This window comes from Arachis hypogaea, chromosome 10, assembly GCF_003086295.3.
Source record: "Arachis hypogaea cultivar Tifrunner chromosome 10, arahy.Tifrunner.gnm2.J5K5, whole genome shotgun sequence".
In the NCBI taxonomy this organism is placed as follows: domain Eukaryota; kingdom Viridiplantae; phylum Streptophyta; class Magnoliopsida; order Fabales; family Fabaceae; genus Arachis; species Arachis hypogaea.
This window is the reverse complement of record NC_092045.1, coordinates 1,093,743-1,111,099: the sequence shown is the minus strand read 5'-3', so window position 1 is coordinate 1,111,099 and position 17,357 is coordinate 1,093,743. Positions and strand designations below refer to the sequence as shown.

At 33.4% G+C, this 17,357-nt stretch overlaps 1 protein-coding gene across 9 annotated transcripts; it reads right to left on the bottom strand.

The window, feature by feature from the left end:
* Nucleotides 1–3,344: 3,344 nt before the first annotated feature.
* LOC112714422 (mediator of RNA polymerase II transcription subunit 16-like) lies at nt 3,345–7,159 on the bottom strand. 9 transcript variants are annotated; one of them, XM_072204364.1, is made up of 7 exons: nt 6,482–7,159; nt 5,814–5,882; nt 5,576–5,664; nt 5,238–5,349; nt 4,771–4,872; nt 4,259–4,344; nt 3,345–4,113 (listed from the first exon to the last, which is right to left on the bottom strand). In XM_072204364.1, the coding sequence occupies exons 5-7, from the start codon at nt 4,824–4,826 to the stop codon at nt 3,767–3,769; spliced, it is 489 nt and encodes a 162-aa protein (XP_072060465.1). In that variant the 5' UTR covers nt 4,827–4,872; nt 5,238–5,349; nt 5,576–5,664; nt 5,814–5,882; nt 6,482–7,159; the 3' UTR covers nt 3,345–3,766. The 9 variants fall into 8 exon arrangements, with proteins under 9 accessions (XP_072060469.1, XP_072060465.1, XP_072060467.1 ...); XM_072204368.1 differs by having other exon boundaries at nt 4,259–4,349; XM_072204365.1 differs by having other exon boundaries at nt 5,814–5,877; nt 6,482–6,933.
* Between the last annotated feature and the right edge of the window lie 10,198 nt (nt 7,160–17,357).

Sequence of the window (17,357 nt, the reverse complement as noted above, 5' to 3'; positions counted from 1 at the left end):
AGTGTTAGCATTTAGCAGTCAAAGACAACATATATTATTCTATGCTAGACCAAGCTATAAGCCTTATTACAATATGATCACATGTTCCACCACTAATAATCTAAAAGATCATTCATTATAGTCACACATGCAATGGATGGTATCTAATTAGATAAGTCACTTTCCAATAAGAACAGTTAATTTATTAGTTTTAAAAGATGTGCTATATATCTTTCGTCATTTTTCCTCTATAATTTATAATATATAATGAAATTGAATATAGAAAAATTCTTGGGTATACAACCTTTAATATTTTTTTATTTGACTAACATAAATATTAAATTATTTTTAATAAATAAATTTTATAAATTAATGTGTATAAATTCTAAAAAATATGAGTATAAATTATATTGATTTATGTGTGTAAAATTTTAGTAAATATATATATATATATATATATGCATTTAAAATATATTGATAAATAAAATATAATCATTTTAAAGAATTTATTTAATATGTTATAATTTTACTATCACGAGAAAAATAAATAAATTTTAAAATAATTTACTTTTATATATGTACTATATATAATATATAAAGATTTTTTTAACATCTAATTAGATGTTAATGTTATTAAAATTCAAAATAAAAAAAAGATAGTGGGCTTAACCCAACAGTCACAAAAAAACCCAACAAAAACATATATATAGACTTTGCTTAATTAAAGTTCACACCAGAAAAAAATATATTCAAAACATTTTTGCTCGTCTTTTCTTTCTACCATTGCTTCTCGTCTTTTCTTTCTACCATTGCTTCTGCTCCAAGAAATTCTTGGAACTGACTAAATCATCATAATGAGGTAGGAAATGTAATGAATTAATGGTATTATACTCTGTTTGATTTCTATTTCTAACATTTATTTTTATCTTCTGTGTTAGCTCAAAAGAACTGCACAATATATCTAGCATTCCATTCAAGAAAGATATCAAGAAAAATGAAAGGTCTGCAGCACAAATAATTCAATTACTTTCTTTACTATATCTAATTGTCCCTTAAGATAATTTTCGTTTTATTTGTAGGTTTAAAGAACCTTTTTTCAATCCTAATGCTGAGGGATTGATGCATCCAAGGAATCAACAGTACAACCCAGAGGAATTGCATACTTCAAGATCTAAAATGTCCATATCAACTCTTGTAAAGAATTATACAAGTAGCATTCTGAACAAGAATGATTACAGGTCTGCAGCAGTAAGAATTCAATTACTTTCTTTTATTATATCTAATTGTCACTTAACATTTGTTTTATTTGTAAGTATACTGGTAAGGCAATTCTGGTTTGGATGCCAGGAATCAACAGTACAACCCAGAGGTTTATCATGGTACTATTCCCCGGGACCTCAATGCACCAGCCGGGAATTCCCATTCTAAAGAGGACCAACATTCTCATTCTCATACAGACAAACCACTTCACACTTCAAATTCGAATGTTTGGGAGGGTGATGAATCCAAAAAATGGATTTGCAAAGCTTTGAAACAAGGTGCCAAAGCTTGTGATAAAATTGACGATAAGAACTTGCCTATGGAATTGCCTAATCGCTATAACACACACACAATTGTCTAAACAAAGCATATGTAGGCTGGGTTTGGTAAAACTTTTTTAAGAGGAACTTGTGCTTTTGGTAAATTAAAAAGTCCAACTACTTATGCTTGTGGCTTTTAAAAGTTAGGGGTGCTTTTGAAAACACCTAAGCGGGAGCTTTTCAAAGCTGGCTTGTACTTATCAAATTTTATTTATTTTCTCGCATATATTTATATTGCCATTGAAATCCTCATATGTTTTTAACTTCTCATCCTAACATTCACAAATTCTAACACAGTCTTCATATATTTTTTATTTTTCAACCTAATCTTCACAAATTTCAACACAAATATATCTCTATCACATATTAAGTATGAACTTCTATCTATTTATATTATTTTTTGTGTGTTATTTTTGTATTTATATTAAGTATGAACTTCAACCTAATCCTCATATGTTTTTAACTTCTATCTTTGTATTTTTGTTTGTTTTTTATCTGTACTTTGAAATGTGAAGAGGATGACTTGGTTTATGAAAACCAATCATAAAATTTTTAATTTGATTTTACCAAATTCAATTACTTTCAAAAGAACTTGTACTTATTAAAAGTCATTTTTAATTTGATTTTACCAAATGCAAGTGCTGCAGCTTTTAAAAAGATGTCTTTTAAAAGACAGCTTTCATAAGCTACTTTCAAAAAGTAAAAACTTTACCAAACCAAGCCGTAGTAAGCACGATTAGTAGCAAAAATGAAAATAAAAATTAAATGAAGCACCAATCAGAAAATCACTTCACAAAGAAGTACAGATTTGGATATTCTAGATTTTATCTATAGTTTCTTATCCATGTACTCTGATTTGTCAAAACCAATGAAGCAAAGTAATCTACATGTAATGAACAAGAGAGTAGTCTCCAATTCATATGAATCTGTTTTTTTTCCTCTTACTATTTACTTGCACTCAATTTGATTTAAGAGAGACTTCAATTTGCAAAAAAGAAAGGATCATACAGATAGACCAATCCAAGAAACTTCAAATTCCAAAGAGGATAATGAATCCAAGAAACTTTGTGAGGCTTTGAAACAAGCTGCAAAAGCATGTGACAAAGCTAAAGACCAGAAATTGCCTATGAAATTACCTCAAGGTATCAAATTGCCACGAGGTATGAAATTGCCTTATATTAAAGGGACTAAAGAAACTGTCTGTGTACTTTCTAAGATTCTTGCTGAACTCATATGCTAAAATGTTTTTGAAGGGAGGGGGAAAGAGAGAGGGGTTATTATCATTGCTGAATCATGTATCCCTGTAACCAGATCATGGATTATTAGTTTTGTTATGCCTTATTAGTTTTCATTAGTTTTTGAAGGGAGGGGGAAAGAGGGGGTATTATAATTGCTGATTCAACTTCCCTGTAACCAGATCATACCAAAGATGTTGATGCATGTTGATTCAACTCTCTCTCTCCTCTCTCTCTCTCTCTTCACAAGTTTGTCTAAGAATAGACTTCAAATTTTAATGCACCAAAAAGAAATTAAAAAGAACATGTATATTATCTTTTCATGACCGACACAAACTTGACACACTACTTAATCACTAAATCAGTAATAGGAAATAACATCACCATATATAACGTTCACGAAATACTAATTATATCTAGTTTAATTTGTCTTCAAGAAAGTACTGACTCTTAATGAGCAAACACAAAGTTACCTGCATGTGTGGGCCAAGGGATGCATGTGTGGAGAATAGTGTGTGTGTGGAAGCACCAGTATTAGGAGGCCAGGAGGGGGAATAAAAGATAGCTTGTTACTTGAATCAGTTCCATTAGTATCACTAATATCATTTGATATTAATTTAAGAGAGTAAAATCAATGGGGATGCAAATTTTGGTATGAGAATAATTTAATGAATCTATTAGAATGAATAAATAGCAAAAAATATCAACTCAGAATCAGGTCCATACCCTCAATAATCACAACAGCTATCACGAAGCCACCTCGAGTTGGATCAAAGGCTACTGCTGTTACACCAGAGCCCCATGTCGTGGCTGCAGAAGATTGCGCTGCAGCTTCAGGACTCACATATGCTGAAAAATTCGAAACTGGGGAGCAGTGAAGTGGTATAGAATCCCCAATATTTTGGTCTGTTAGCTTTTTCCCTCACTTTTCTTCAGATATCAGATAATCTTGCCAACTAAACAAATAGGCAGCTAAAGGGGCAAATCCGCTCCAGTTTGGTGGACTAAGAGGTGGGGCACAGTTATTGATACTTGTCTTTGAGTTGCTTGGAAACCATTTCCAGGACCAGGCATAACCTCCCAAACAACAACGGTGGATGGATTTACAATTGGCACACCTGCGACATGCATGGCACCACTGTCCATGATGATAGCATCAGCATCCATAATGCCACTGGGTCCACAACCCAGTAGCCCTTTACTTGTGCAAAACCATCTAGCTGGTGCTGCATTCTGGCAATGAGGCCACTGTGACCAGTGAAGTTGAACGGAGCCTGATGAGAACACAGAACACACACAAAGAAAATTGGGCCATCTAGCTGAAATAAAAATAACTCCAAGTGTCAGATATATAAAAATGACGTATTTGAGCTCATTATTAATTAGAAACAAATGAACATGTAAAATGAAAGATTAAGAGAATAACTGAAAGAATTCATAAAACTAGGCGTGAAAAGAATTGACCTGAGGTTTGAAACTGTTGAGAAATAAACTTTTCCTCAAATATTGACTTTGAATTGGCGGCACAGCTAGACTTAGATGAAAGCCACCTATACTGATTTTTACAGAAAGTAATTAATTTATATTTAAATTAAACAAAAATTAAACTGCAAACACATACATGCTTGCTAAAGTGCAAACTTTACGCTAGTGCAATGACTTTATGGTTGAATTATGGATAATGGAATTTTCACTAATACCTCAAAACCTTTCTCTTCAATTTTTCTTGACAGTTACAAACTCCCAATCAGAGTTTTGGAAGAATTAAAAAAAATTACCTATCTGTTAGTAAAATTATTTCTAAAATGCTTTTTATGTAAACATTTTTTAAAGAAAATCTTCTTTAGAATCTTCCTCTCATTCCTTACATATCTACATAAGATTTAACGCCATCAAAAGTGTAACTGAAATGTTTATAAGAATTCTTGAAAAATAATGCAGAGAAACTATAAACGGTGAAAACGTAAGTTGCATACCAGAGGCACCCCTGATAGCCACTTTGTAACAACTGCAATATCTTGTCGCCACTCATGCTCAAGCTGCCAGTAGCTAGTATCACGTACAAGATTAGCTGGCCCCTGAAGGGACAAGAAAACAGTAACAATAATCAAACAAGCAAAGCATGTATTAGGAATGGAAAAGCAAGAGAAGCTGAAATGTAGGCCGAAAAAAAGTATCATCCCACCAGCAGACACAAGTATCAAGTCAATTAATTAAATTAGCTTCCTAGGACTAATCTATACTATATAGTCAAATCTCCTTTTCATCCAAAGATTTTGATAATCTGCTCAATCATACAGGAAGCTGAATAGAAAATGTTAACGAAATCTATGGTCATAGGAAAACCCATGGCAGAGAACTTCTAACTATATTATTATACTAAAACTACTAAGTTGTGCTATAAATTTTTATTGCAGTACCCACTTATGTAACCCTCACTTACTTGAGATGGTTGAGTCCAAATAGTTACCCTCCCATGAAAATTAGCTATCAATAATGCACGGGACAAGAAGTAGGGGACCACTCAATAAACTGTACAGAATCACGAGGAGAATCTGCGGAATGTATACAGTGTAACTGGTCAAATTCTCATAGACATATAGATGAAAAGATAGAAAGAATACAAAGCAGTTCAATTGAAAAGGGAAAAGTCCTAACTCTACTACTGCGTGGCTAATTATTCGGATTTGGTTGTGTGAAGAATAATAAGGTCAAACAAAGCAACCTGGCATAGGAAAAGTAGAACTCCTCTGGTAAAAGGAAGTAATGAAATTAAAATACCTGCTAGGACATCGAATACTGCACATTCAGTAGGCCTCTCTGGGATCACAATATGTATAGGGATCCAAAATGGTGGATTTGCAGTTGAGCTATGAAAACAAAAGACCAGAAAAAGCAAGAGCCATTACAGAAGATCATCAGTTACCCAAACTAATAGACATGTTGGCAACAGAACATTTAGTACATGATCAAAGATAAGGTGAGAAACACAGGCACTGGATAACAAGTGTACACTAACCTGGGAATTCTAGCACATGTTTCAGAGGCACAAGCTATAGCATTCAGTTTTCCACACCAGGAAACTACACTGCGAAAAAGACACGCGATCAATAAGTTCTTTCAGAAAATAAACACAACCCAATTCGCTCTACACAAGGTTCTTAGGAGATCAAAAACATAATCTCAGTTTCACACCAACAGAATCATAGACTGCAAAATCAGTCTACACTCTACACTACATAAGCATCAAATCACGAAGTTCTTATAATTTAAAATCAAAAGATGCCATAATAGAAAACCTCGGAATCCTTAAACAATATAACTTGCAGCCTGCCTGAAACTCCTAAAAGCAACAAAAGTCTTCATCACAGAAAATTTTCACAGCAAAATTACTTAATACTTACACACTTATCCAGTATCACTATCATCTCTACTCGAGCTCCCTTCTTTATTTATTTATTTACCTTTTTTTCAAGGATTATTTGAAAAAGGAAGAAAGGAAAACATACTCAAATCTTAATCTTACTGAAGATATGGTGATCCCAGTTAAGTGACACAAAAAAACAAGGGAAAAGAATGAGAAAATCAAATTACAAACAGTTCAACAGCAACAAGGCAAATTCAACGAGTACCAGGAAATAAATGCAGGGACTGAGATAGAATCTAGCAGTGCATATGCATATATACCTGAAATTGCGGCAAACTTCAGGGACACTCATCTTGTGGAGCAAATGGGACTTTGGTTGCTTAAGCCTAATGCAAAAAACTGTAGCAGGGGTGGTAGTGACTGAGTCTTCCTCCATTGGATTCTCCACAGGTGGCTGCTTCTGTTCACCACTAAATTCCACTGCTTCATTCTTCTCTTGAGCCTCAGCCACAGCCTCCGGCTCCTCGTCCTCCACCACTGGGCCCTTTGTCCCACCAACTTGATTCATATACACACGAAAGAGAAAGTTGCAATGCGGTAAAGTGGTGCAAACTGCAAAGTCGCAATTGAAGGTGACAGATATCACTATTGTAGAGAAAGCGAGAAAGGAGATTAGTGGGGTTCGTGTCAATTTTTTCTTTGCGGAAACTTTGATGTGATTTCTTTTGAGGGTTGGGTTTTTATTTTCGTTTCATGTGGTGGTAGGCAAAGCAGGTGTGAATGTTATTCCAAGCTTGGTGTTATTGGGAGGAAGCTTCTTTTTCAATTAAAGAAGATTCAATGTATTTTGAGGTTTTCAAAGTTTTGGCTTTTGAATAGTTGAATGGAATTGGAATTGGAATTTGAATTTGGAATGGATGGCATGCAACGAATTAATGGAGTTTTTGTTTGACAGTTGCAGCAATGAACAATGCAATGAAGATTGAAGAAGCAACTATGATAATTTTCTAATTTGTTTGTAATTATATAATCCCAAATTAAGTTATTTTAAATTAAATGACTTATATAATAGTGATTTTATTTACGGGTCTGCTACACATACAAGTAAAAAAGTTTTATAAGTCATACAAGCTCTCAGCCCATACTCCTTGCACACACGCACTGAATTAGTTTGAATGAAGCGTAACATTCACGCGCTCCACTTAACACTCGCGCTTCGCGAAAACCGCTTCTTAATGGCGCACTCTTCCACTTCTACAAGCCATTCAAAGAAAACACAACCGTTCCATTTTCGAGCAACATTGCAAACGCCAGAGATAGCAATCGTCGCAAAAATTCGAACTCTCCATCAACACAACATAGAACTCTCGATCAAGAATCTCCAGAAAAAGCAAAGTTATAATACTCAAGGTACGTTACGTTACTATTTTACTCATCCTGTATATTTTTCAGATTTTGAAAACGAAGAACTAGGTTTTACTGTTCTTCTACGTTGTTGTAGGTTTTACTGTTCTTCTACGTTCTTCTAGGTTTTACAGTTTTTAATATTCTACTTGTTATAGGTTTTAGTGTTATTCTTGGTTCTAGGTTATACTGTTCTTCTTAGTTGTTCTAGGTGTTACTGTTCTTGTTGTTTTAGTTCTTCTGGTAATTGATTTTTGGAAGTATATTGCTTGATTTGGTGGGTGTATATGGAGTATTTTATTCAGTGTATATTTCTGAACTGATATACTGTAATATAGTGATCACTTGCAGCTGTTTTAATATTTGCTTGTCCATAGGTGTATATTGCTTGACCTTGTATATTAATGCATGTTTGAGTAATATCTGACTGATATCTATGGGTGTATCTGACTCATACCTATGGGTGTATCTGAATAATATGTATGGGTGTATCTGAATAATATGTATGGGTGTATCTAAGTCATATCTATGGGTGTATCTGACTCAAATGTATGGGTGTATCTGACTCATATCTATGGGTGTATCTTACTGATATCTATGGGTGTATTTTTCATTTCAGAAACAATGGCAACCAGAAACCAAGCTGGAAAAAATGTAAGAACAAATATATGTCTTAGGCGAAATCAGTTTTATTTAATAGAAATATAACTGACTATAATTTTGCTTTGCTTTGTTTACAGCAAACCAAGGACCTTAAGTGTGCAACACACTTGTTAAGTGAGAAATTCACAAACATGAGTGAGGAGAAGAAAACAATAGTCAGAAATTTGGGATTTAGCGGCCTGATGCACATCCCACCGCTGAGGGTGCATCACCAAATATTAAGGGAGTTGGCTAACTCCTTCAAATTAGGGGAAAACAAACTGGAAACCGGCTATGGTTCATTTAAAATAAGACAAAAAACAATAGGGGCTGCGCTTGGCATCAATGCGTCAGGTAACTCGCTAAAAATTATAGGTGTATATGAGCCATATTCAGTTGTATTTCAATTGATGCTTGGGTGTATTTGAACTGATTTTCATACTATGTTATTTTTCTTTTTGTAGGAGATACATTTCATCAGAAAGTCAATTATAAGAAACTTTCTGAAGATGACAAACAAATTTTTAGAAGATTCCAAGGTAAGACCCTAAAAAATCTAACAAATGAGATGATGGCTATTGCCGTTGATAATGAACAGGATCGCCTCATGTTCAAGAGAATTTTCATCCTCTATATATAGATGGTGTTCCTATTACCAACGACAATAAACAAAATCTCATCTGTTCATCTGGCCCCAATTTTTGAGATGGACACAATAACAGAGCGAAACTGGGGAGGACATGTTTTGAGTTTTATCGTCAAGGGCATAACGGATTACAAGGTGAAAAAGAAAAAGGAAATTGATGGTTGTCTCTTTGCCCTGATGATAATTTACTTTCATCTTTCAAAAAACAAAGACAAGAAAAGGGAAGAAAGACCTCCAGAACCCTGGATTGCCAACTGGACTAAGGAACAGTTGGTCGAAAGAATGAGAGGAGAAATGGAGGACCATATGGTAAGTGAACAAAATATCTTAAGTGTATTTTATTTACCTGAATGCTGCTAACTACAATTTCTAATGTTTCAGGGGGTTGTAAAGATGGGTGAAGCAAAGGAAAAAATGAAAGAAATAAAGAAAAAAGAAAAAAAAGAAGAAAGCAAAAAATCAAAAAAAGAAAGGTAAGTTCAACATCATCATCTGAGACTGAAAAAACTGAAAGTGACCATTCTACTTCTGAGTCTGAAGCTGAAGAAGACTCAGAGGATTCAACAAGAAAACAACCGACCCGAAAATCCAAAAAGTAAGTAACATGCTTGGGTGTATTTTGTTTCTACATTTGGGTGTATTTTGTTTATCCATTTGGGTGTATTTTAATTCTCCATTTGCGTGTATCTTGTTTATCAAGTTGGGTGTATTTTGTGCATTCCTTTGGATGTATCTTGTACATTGATTTGGGTGTATTTTATCCCTTTTAGAATATTTTTAAAAAATGATTGTTTGCCTTCCAGAATCGAGTCCAAAAAAAGAAAGAAGATTGAGGAGAATTTTGATTCAGAATCTAAATCAACTGAATCTGAATCAACTGATAAGTAATGTTCTGAAATTATTACTCTTTTCCTTTGGGTTTATTATCGAGATTTCATGTATTATCAAAGTGTCTCTTATTAACTTATAGAAGCGAAGAATCATCACCAGTGGAGAAGCAAAAAACAAAGAAAAAGACTCAGAGAACACAAAAAAAGTAAACACTTCTTTGGATAGTGTTCTGTGATCAGATTAATTTTGTATTTCTGATTCATACTTGTATTTTTCCCCCAAGACACAATCCAAAAAGAAAAAGGTCATTGTGCGGGATTCATCTCCTGAGCAAACTCAATCCTATCATGGGTACAATACTTTCTAAACAATATTACCATCTATCATCAAAATTATATTTGTTAACATGTTCTTTTATGCATGTACTGTCAGATCTGAAATTGAAACTCAAGAATTAGATGAATTTTTTAAGGGAAAACAACGAAAAATCTGCTGCACAGGGGTATGTCTTGTTGGGGTGTATTTTTTAGATTTTAGGGGTGTTTTATTTGCTAATAATTGTTTCTTGTTTCGCAGGGAGAAACAAGCTGACCTGCGATCGACCGAAGGTCATTATGTCTCATCTGAAACGTAAGAATCTTTATTTGATTAAATCTTATTATCATGATTTAAAAGTATGGTATTTTTTTGTGAATAACATGTACTCTATTATGTTTAGAATACCGGACGTAAACTTGAAAAGTGATGATCCTTCCTCTCAAGGACACACAGAACAAAGTAGCGTAAACAAACCGGCAGAGAGCGTGTAATTTCTCTTTCAAATAATTGTTACTTTTATTCTTTTATTACGTTCTACTTCTAATTCTGTATATATATTTTTTTAGAAAAAAAAGTCCTTTATTGTTTTATTCGAGAAAAAAAAGGCAGGAAAAAAAAAGCAAAAACTGCAAGTATGTAAGTTCTCAAAAAACAAAGCCTGTCTTTCTTTTAAATTATTCGGGTGTATTTTTTGACTTTCTTAAGGTGTATTTTAGGTTGAGTCTGTTTGAAGAGTCAGCCAGTGAGCTAGCTGAAGAAAACATGATGGTTATAAGAGAAGAGACACCGTCCGAAGTGCTTGCGATGTGAGTTTTTCAAAAAAATTTCAACCTTATAACCTTTTTTATTTTCAAAGGCATTGTTAACTTTTTGTTTTTCTTCTTGTTTAGAGTTCCGATTCAAGTGTATTTACCATTGTCCCAAACAACCACTACACCTGAGACAGAAAATGAACCAACTCCTCTGCTACAAATTGAAGGAACTACAAAAAGGTAAGAAATAGTGTTGGGTGTATATTTGGTTACAGTTTGGGTGTATATTGGTCGTGTTGGGGTGTATATTTTGACGATTGATCCAGGACTAGTTTTTTTGCATCATGATTAAATTTATGTACCGTGCAGCACTCCTGAACCCCCCAACAACTTGAAGAAAGCACACCAACGCTTCCCCCAACACCATCTAAAATGTAAGTTCATCAAAGTAAAATCAATGTTTAGTTATCATCAGTATATTCTTATTCTTATAATACGTTATACATGATCACGCAGTAATCCAGCCCCAAAAGACGCTGCTGCGTTGATGACGATGGTACGGACAGTATCGTATGTTCCTAAAGCAGATCCGTTGCCATCATTCAGCCTTGGCTTGACTGATTTAAGCCAAGAAGAAGCAGCGACGCAGGAGGGGGCGTCAACGCAAGAAGGAAGCATGGAAAAAACTCCAAAAACCCCAAATCTGCTAGAACAATTAGGGAATTTGGTGAAAAAAATAGCAAACAGTGGGGTAAAGGAAGAAAGTAAAAGTCCACAAATTCAAAAGGAGAGTGGCGGAGAAAGTTCTGGGAAGTTTGAAACTCCTGTGAGAATAAATCAGAATACGGCTGAGATGAAAGAGAAGTGCTACATCTGGAGGACGCGATTGAAGAAATACGCAGATGGCAGAACTAATGAGTTTGACGACGTGTGCACTCTGATTGCCCAAGATAAATACATTCTGACAAAAATGCACCTTGCATCACTCAAAGCAAAAAGTTATATAGAAACTGAGGTAATATTAGAATAACATTAATGTTTTTACACCAAAGTTAACTGCAATGTTTATTAATCTAAATTGATTTCGGCATATTTTTCTAGATTGTATCTGCCATGTGCCTCATCCTCAACCAGAAAAATGATAAAAGATTTCAAGAAAAAATATACTGTCTCCCCCTGATATTGTGGTAAGTTTTACTTCTACGAATTTTGGGTGTATTTTCTGTATTTCTTAGGGTGTATTTTCTTTGATCAACTGGCTCTGTTTTATACTCATTTGGGTGTATTTTTTACGTTCAATTGGGTGTAACTGTGTATTTATTTGGGTGTAAGTTGTGTATTCATTTGGGTTTATTTAAAGTATTCAGTTGGGTGTATTTTCAGTATTTCATTTGTTGTTTCACAATTTTTGCAGAACATGGCCATTTCGAAGCATCCAAAGGGAGAATTCATATCACCTACAACCAATAAAGAATTCAGAGTGGAAGACTACCCAATGTTTATTCCCTTCATAGATGCAAAAAAATTAACATCACATCGATATGTAAGTTTTCATTTGTAAAATTTGTTAGTACCATTCTTTAGTTATATGCCAAATAAAATAAAACACTGTTGAAATGTCGCCATGCATCAGATTTTTGCACCTGTTTGCCACTCAAACCATTGGTGGTTATGGTTGATTGATACAAGAAAGCAGAGATTTTATATACTCGACCCGGTACACAAGAAATGTCCAAGCGATGAAAGAAAGGAGCTTAATAAATTCATTGTAAGTTGGCTCTGTGTTCTTTATTTTAATAGTTAGGTGTATTTCAATTCAATATAAGGTGTATGTATGTTTTGCTTTGGGTGTAAGTATGTTCTCCTTTGGGTGTATTTCCTTCGGGTGTATTACTGATTTGTTTTATTTTTTAAGGGATACGTAATTTCAAGAATGAGAGTATATGCTGGCGGGGCACCTCTGAAGAGAAAAGAGAAGGAGAAGGAAATTAGAGCACCATACGTTAACATCTCAGGCCAAAAGACAAGGTTTAAATTTGTGACTCTGAACATTAAAGTTTCCTAAATGAGATTTGTAATTTATTTTCTTCGTTTTCAGCTATGACTGTGCTATTTACGTTATGAAGTGACTTGAGTTAATTGAGCCCGAAAACATTAAAAGGGGAAAGTATGAGTGGAATAATTGGACACAGGTAACTGTCTTTAAAACTATATAACTCTGTATTACTTTACTGAATTAATATTGTTATTTAAACAGAATATACTTTTTAATTGTAGGACGAGGTGGACCACTATAGAGTAGAATATACTTCCCGGATACTATTAAGTAAAATGAATAAAGACAGAGCTGAAGCAATTAGAGGGAGTAATGCAATAAGACTGTCCAAGCCATCCTCAATATTATTGAGTCCATTTTGTCAGATAAATTCTAATGATATAGAAACTGAGTAATGTAACTGCTAGCTAGTTTGTAAATTGAACACATGGTGTAAAAATTTGCCAATTATAAACAACTTCTTTTCAATGAAATTTTTTTCCATAGTTAAACTGTCTGTGCTACATTCAAAAGCTCTGTATTACAGAAGGTAAAATATGAAGGAAAACATCAAATTAGATATAAACACAAATTATAAAATTTTACACCCAAGGAAAGTTTAATACACCCAATATTGCTTAATATACACCCAAACTTCTATCCCCCTAAACCCTAAACCCAAAACCCTAAAAACACTAAAAACCATAAAACCCTAAACCCTAAAACCCTAAAAAGCTAAACCATAAACCCTAAAATCATAGATCCTAAAACCCTAAAACCCTAAAATCCTAAAGCCTAAACCCTAAAAACCTGAACATTAAAACCATAAACCCTAAACCCTAAACCCTAAAACCCTAAACTCTAATACCGTAAACTATAAAAACCTAACCCTAAACCCTAAACCCTAAAATCCTAACCCCTAAACCCTAAACCAACGAAACTACTATACACTCAAATCAGTAATTTTTTAAAATTAACAGCAGATTATGAAGTGTGTGTATATATATATATGTAAAATGTCAAACACAAGAAAATTCACAAATACACCCAAAAGAACAGTTCTTTTACACCTATATTCTGTAACTATATACCTAAAGAGTTATCCGCTGCTGCTGATACCCTGAACTGATAATTCATAACACGTCCTTGATATTGGCTAGAATTTGAATGCACCATTGATCCAACATCAAAGAAGTTTAACTGAATATAACAAATTTACATATTAGCTAAACTATTAACAACAAAATTAAACTCAATTACCACATATTTAAAAAACATCACTTTTACCTCGTTTAAAGCTTTCGTTTTCTTCTTCTTTGAAGCATTTTTAATCTGTTTGTCCAACTTTGAACCTAGCTTATTTTTTGGACGTCCTCTTGTTTAAATCCTGGGAGGGCTCTGAAGCTCGTTAACGGATTCCAAGTTGGCGTCTTCGTGAGATAAAGAAGATGTCCCCTTCCTTTTGGCTTTCAATTCTTTCATCTCAACCATGACGGTACCGTACACACGGTGCAGAATTACAGTCAGCTCCTTCGATTCTGATGCAAATTCGCAAACATTTTGTGAACGAAAAACCAATTCGTCAAACCTCTTGCTTCTTGGCTCCAACAGTGGCTCGTTGTGGCTGCTCTTGATGTGTGTGTGTCGCCTCTTTACCTTCTTGCTCCATCGTTCCAGTATATATCTAGGTGACACTTGGCTTACTTGTTCAAAGCTTAACACGCTTAGTGCGTGACGACACAGTATCCCTCTTGACTCGAATAGTAAGCCTTGGCATTTTACATCGGCTGCTACTGAGTCGTAAGTAACCACAAACTTGTTGAATATTGAGCTGGAAACTTGTTCTCCAACTTCGTATACTGAATAGCCTAGAGCGGAATTCGTTAATCTAGTTATACAATTTGCCTTTCCTCTGAGTTGTGCTTGGACTTCCCTAAACTTTTAGGAGGTTTGGGAGAGGGAAGGAGTAACTGAGATGCTGTTTATTGTTGTTGTAGTTGCTTTGGGGAGGGAGAAAGTGAGGGAGAATGAAATAAAAACAGAAGAAAGGGTGTAACGAAATTCGGTTGACAGCTAAATTAATTCTGTTAACGGAATATATTTTTATTTATAATTGGATATTTTTGTAGCGTTTTTTAATATTTTAAATGTATTTTTGTCATTAATAAAAATGAAGGTTATTTTTGTCAGCATATTAATAATTCGATGATGAAATTGGTAATTTATCCAAAAAATTCTGACCAAAAAAAGGGAATATACAATGAACATGGAAAAAAAAAAGAGTAGATTACTAACTAGCACAAATTGCTTCTAAATTTCGTCCAACCAACGAAAATGTATAAAACCAAACACACTTTAATTTGTGTGGACCATTATTGTGTTTCCTTTCTCACCTCATGAGTATAGGTTGTAGTGTTGTACCTAGTAGTTGTAGGAATCATCATAATTTTTAAGGAAACGTTTGCATCGATTTAGTCTTCTGATTCGATACTTGCTTCCCAGAATTGCATTGTATTGGTATACCTCTAATAAACTCATAGATGACTTGATGGCTATGATTGATATCTGACATCATAATAAGCTTATTTAATTTGCACCAAACTCCAAAAAGGTCTATCATATTCTTTTGGGTCACAGATACTGATATCTTTGTTCATAAGAAGAGGGATGACTAGTACAATACATGATCAAAATCCTATGTAAGGTAACATTTTGTTCATATGATGCTCATCATGCTGAGAGTTATATATATTAAGTTTATTGAGTATTATTACATATTAATTATCGAAGAAAAATGTTAGTTGTTCTTTAACTTTTAGATTTTAATAAGTCATTTTAAGAATTTATTATTATTTAATTAATTTAAATACTTATTTTTATGTACTAGTTGTTGAAAAATTACTTATTTTTTATTTTTTTCTCTCCTCCAAAAGTTGAATAAAAAATTATATTTAAAGGATACCTAGTTGTATTCGAAAATATTTGATAACAAAAAATATTAACAAAAAATAACTATAATTTATCTTATTTAATATTTATTAATTATCACTGAATATTAAATAAGACAAATTTCGATTATTTTTTTTGTTTCTCTAACATTACCGACTTTTAAGTATAGTAGTAAACCTTCTCAAGCGTCAAGCTCCCCCGCCGCAAAGGTGCAAGTTATGGTGCTAATAATAATGATCAAAATCCTATGTAAGCCAGTTCAGCCTGCTTTTCTCAACATTAGAATTTATTGTATCACTTGAAAAGATTAATTATTTTAAAAGAGATTACTAGATTTCACGTATGGGGAAGTTAACTAAATGTTTACCCGGAACCATACACTAGAACTCTTTCCCCATGACTCAAAATGATTCCCTCCACCATATCCACTTAAATTATTCGGCTTCCTATTAAAAAAAAATGTTAATGAGTCATCATCTAGCTACTAGAGTCAGCTACATGCATTGGGGGTATGTTTTTTCATAGTGTTAGCAACTTAGCATTAGCAGTCAAAGACAACATATATTATTCCATGCTAGACCAAGCTATAAGCCTTATTACAATATGATCACATGTTCCGCCACTAATAATCTAAAAGATAATTCATTATAGTCACACATGCAATTGATGGTATCTAATTAGATCAGTCACTTTCCAATAAGAACAGTTAATTTATTAGTTTTAAAAGATGTGCTATATATCTTTCGTCATTTTTCCTCTATAATTTATAATATATAATGGAATTATATATAGAAAAATTCTTGGGTCCATAATTTTTAATATTTTTTTTATTATTTGATTGACATAAATATTAAATTATTTTTAAAAAATAAATTTTATAAATTAATGTGTACAAATTTTAAAAAATATGAGTATAAATTATATTGATTTATGTGTGTAAAATTCTAGTAAATATTAATAAAAATGATATATTTTTTATGTACAAAATTTTTGTAAATATGAATGTAAATTATTACTGATTAAATACTGACAAAAAATAATAATATTAACACTACAACAGAAGCGGGGGATGCCTGCGACAAACTACCTACGAATAAAGTCTATAAAAAATGCTACAACAAATAGCGACGGTTTGAAATCGCCGCAAATAAATTTCTTAAAAAACGCTTGTACAAATTGCAGCGGTTGAGGATTGTCGCAAATATGTGAGAGAAATCACTCTTGGATAATATAGCGGCGGTTATATGCGGTTTATAACCGTCGTTAAACTGATCGCCGCAAAATGTAACCCCGCGCCTTTATGTGCTGCAAACACCGTTTTGCTAGCAAGCTGTTTAGCGGCGGTTTAAAACCGCCGCAAATTAGCAATTAAACTGCCGCTATCCTCTACATGTCCCGTAGTGCTTGATTATAATGTAATATTGTTTTTAATTTAATTTAATCTAGTGCTTGATTTGGTCAATTCCCTAAAGTAACTTTAAAAGCATTGTTTAAATAAACGGTTTGCTTATATGGCCAAATCATAAAAGCAAAAGTAAAAGGCAGTAGTAGTCAAGTAGTAGTTAAGATTTGTTGTGATAATGAGTAATAATGATATCTTCTTCCTTAGCTTCTTCCGT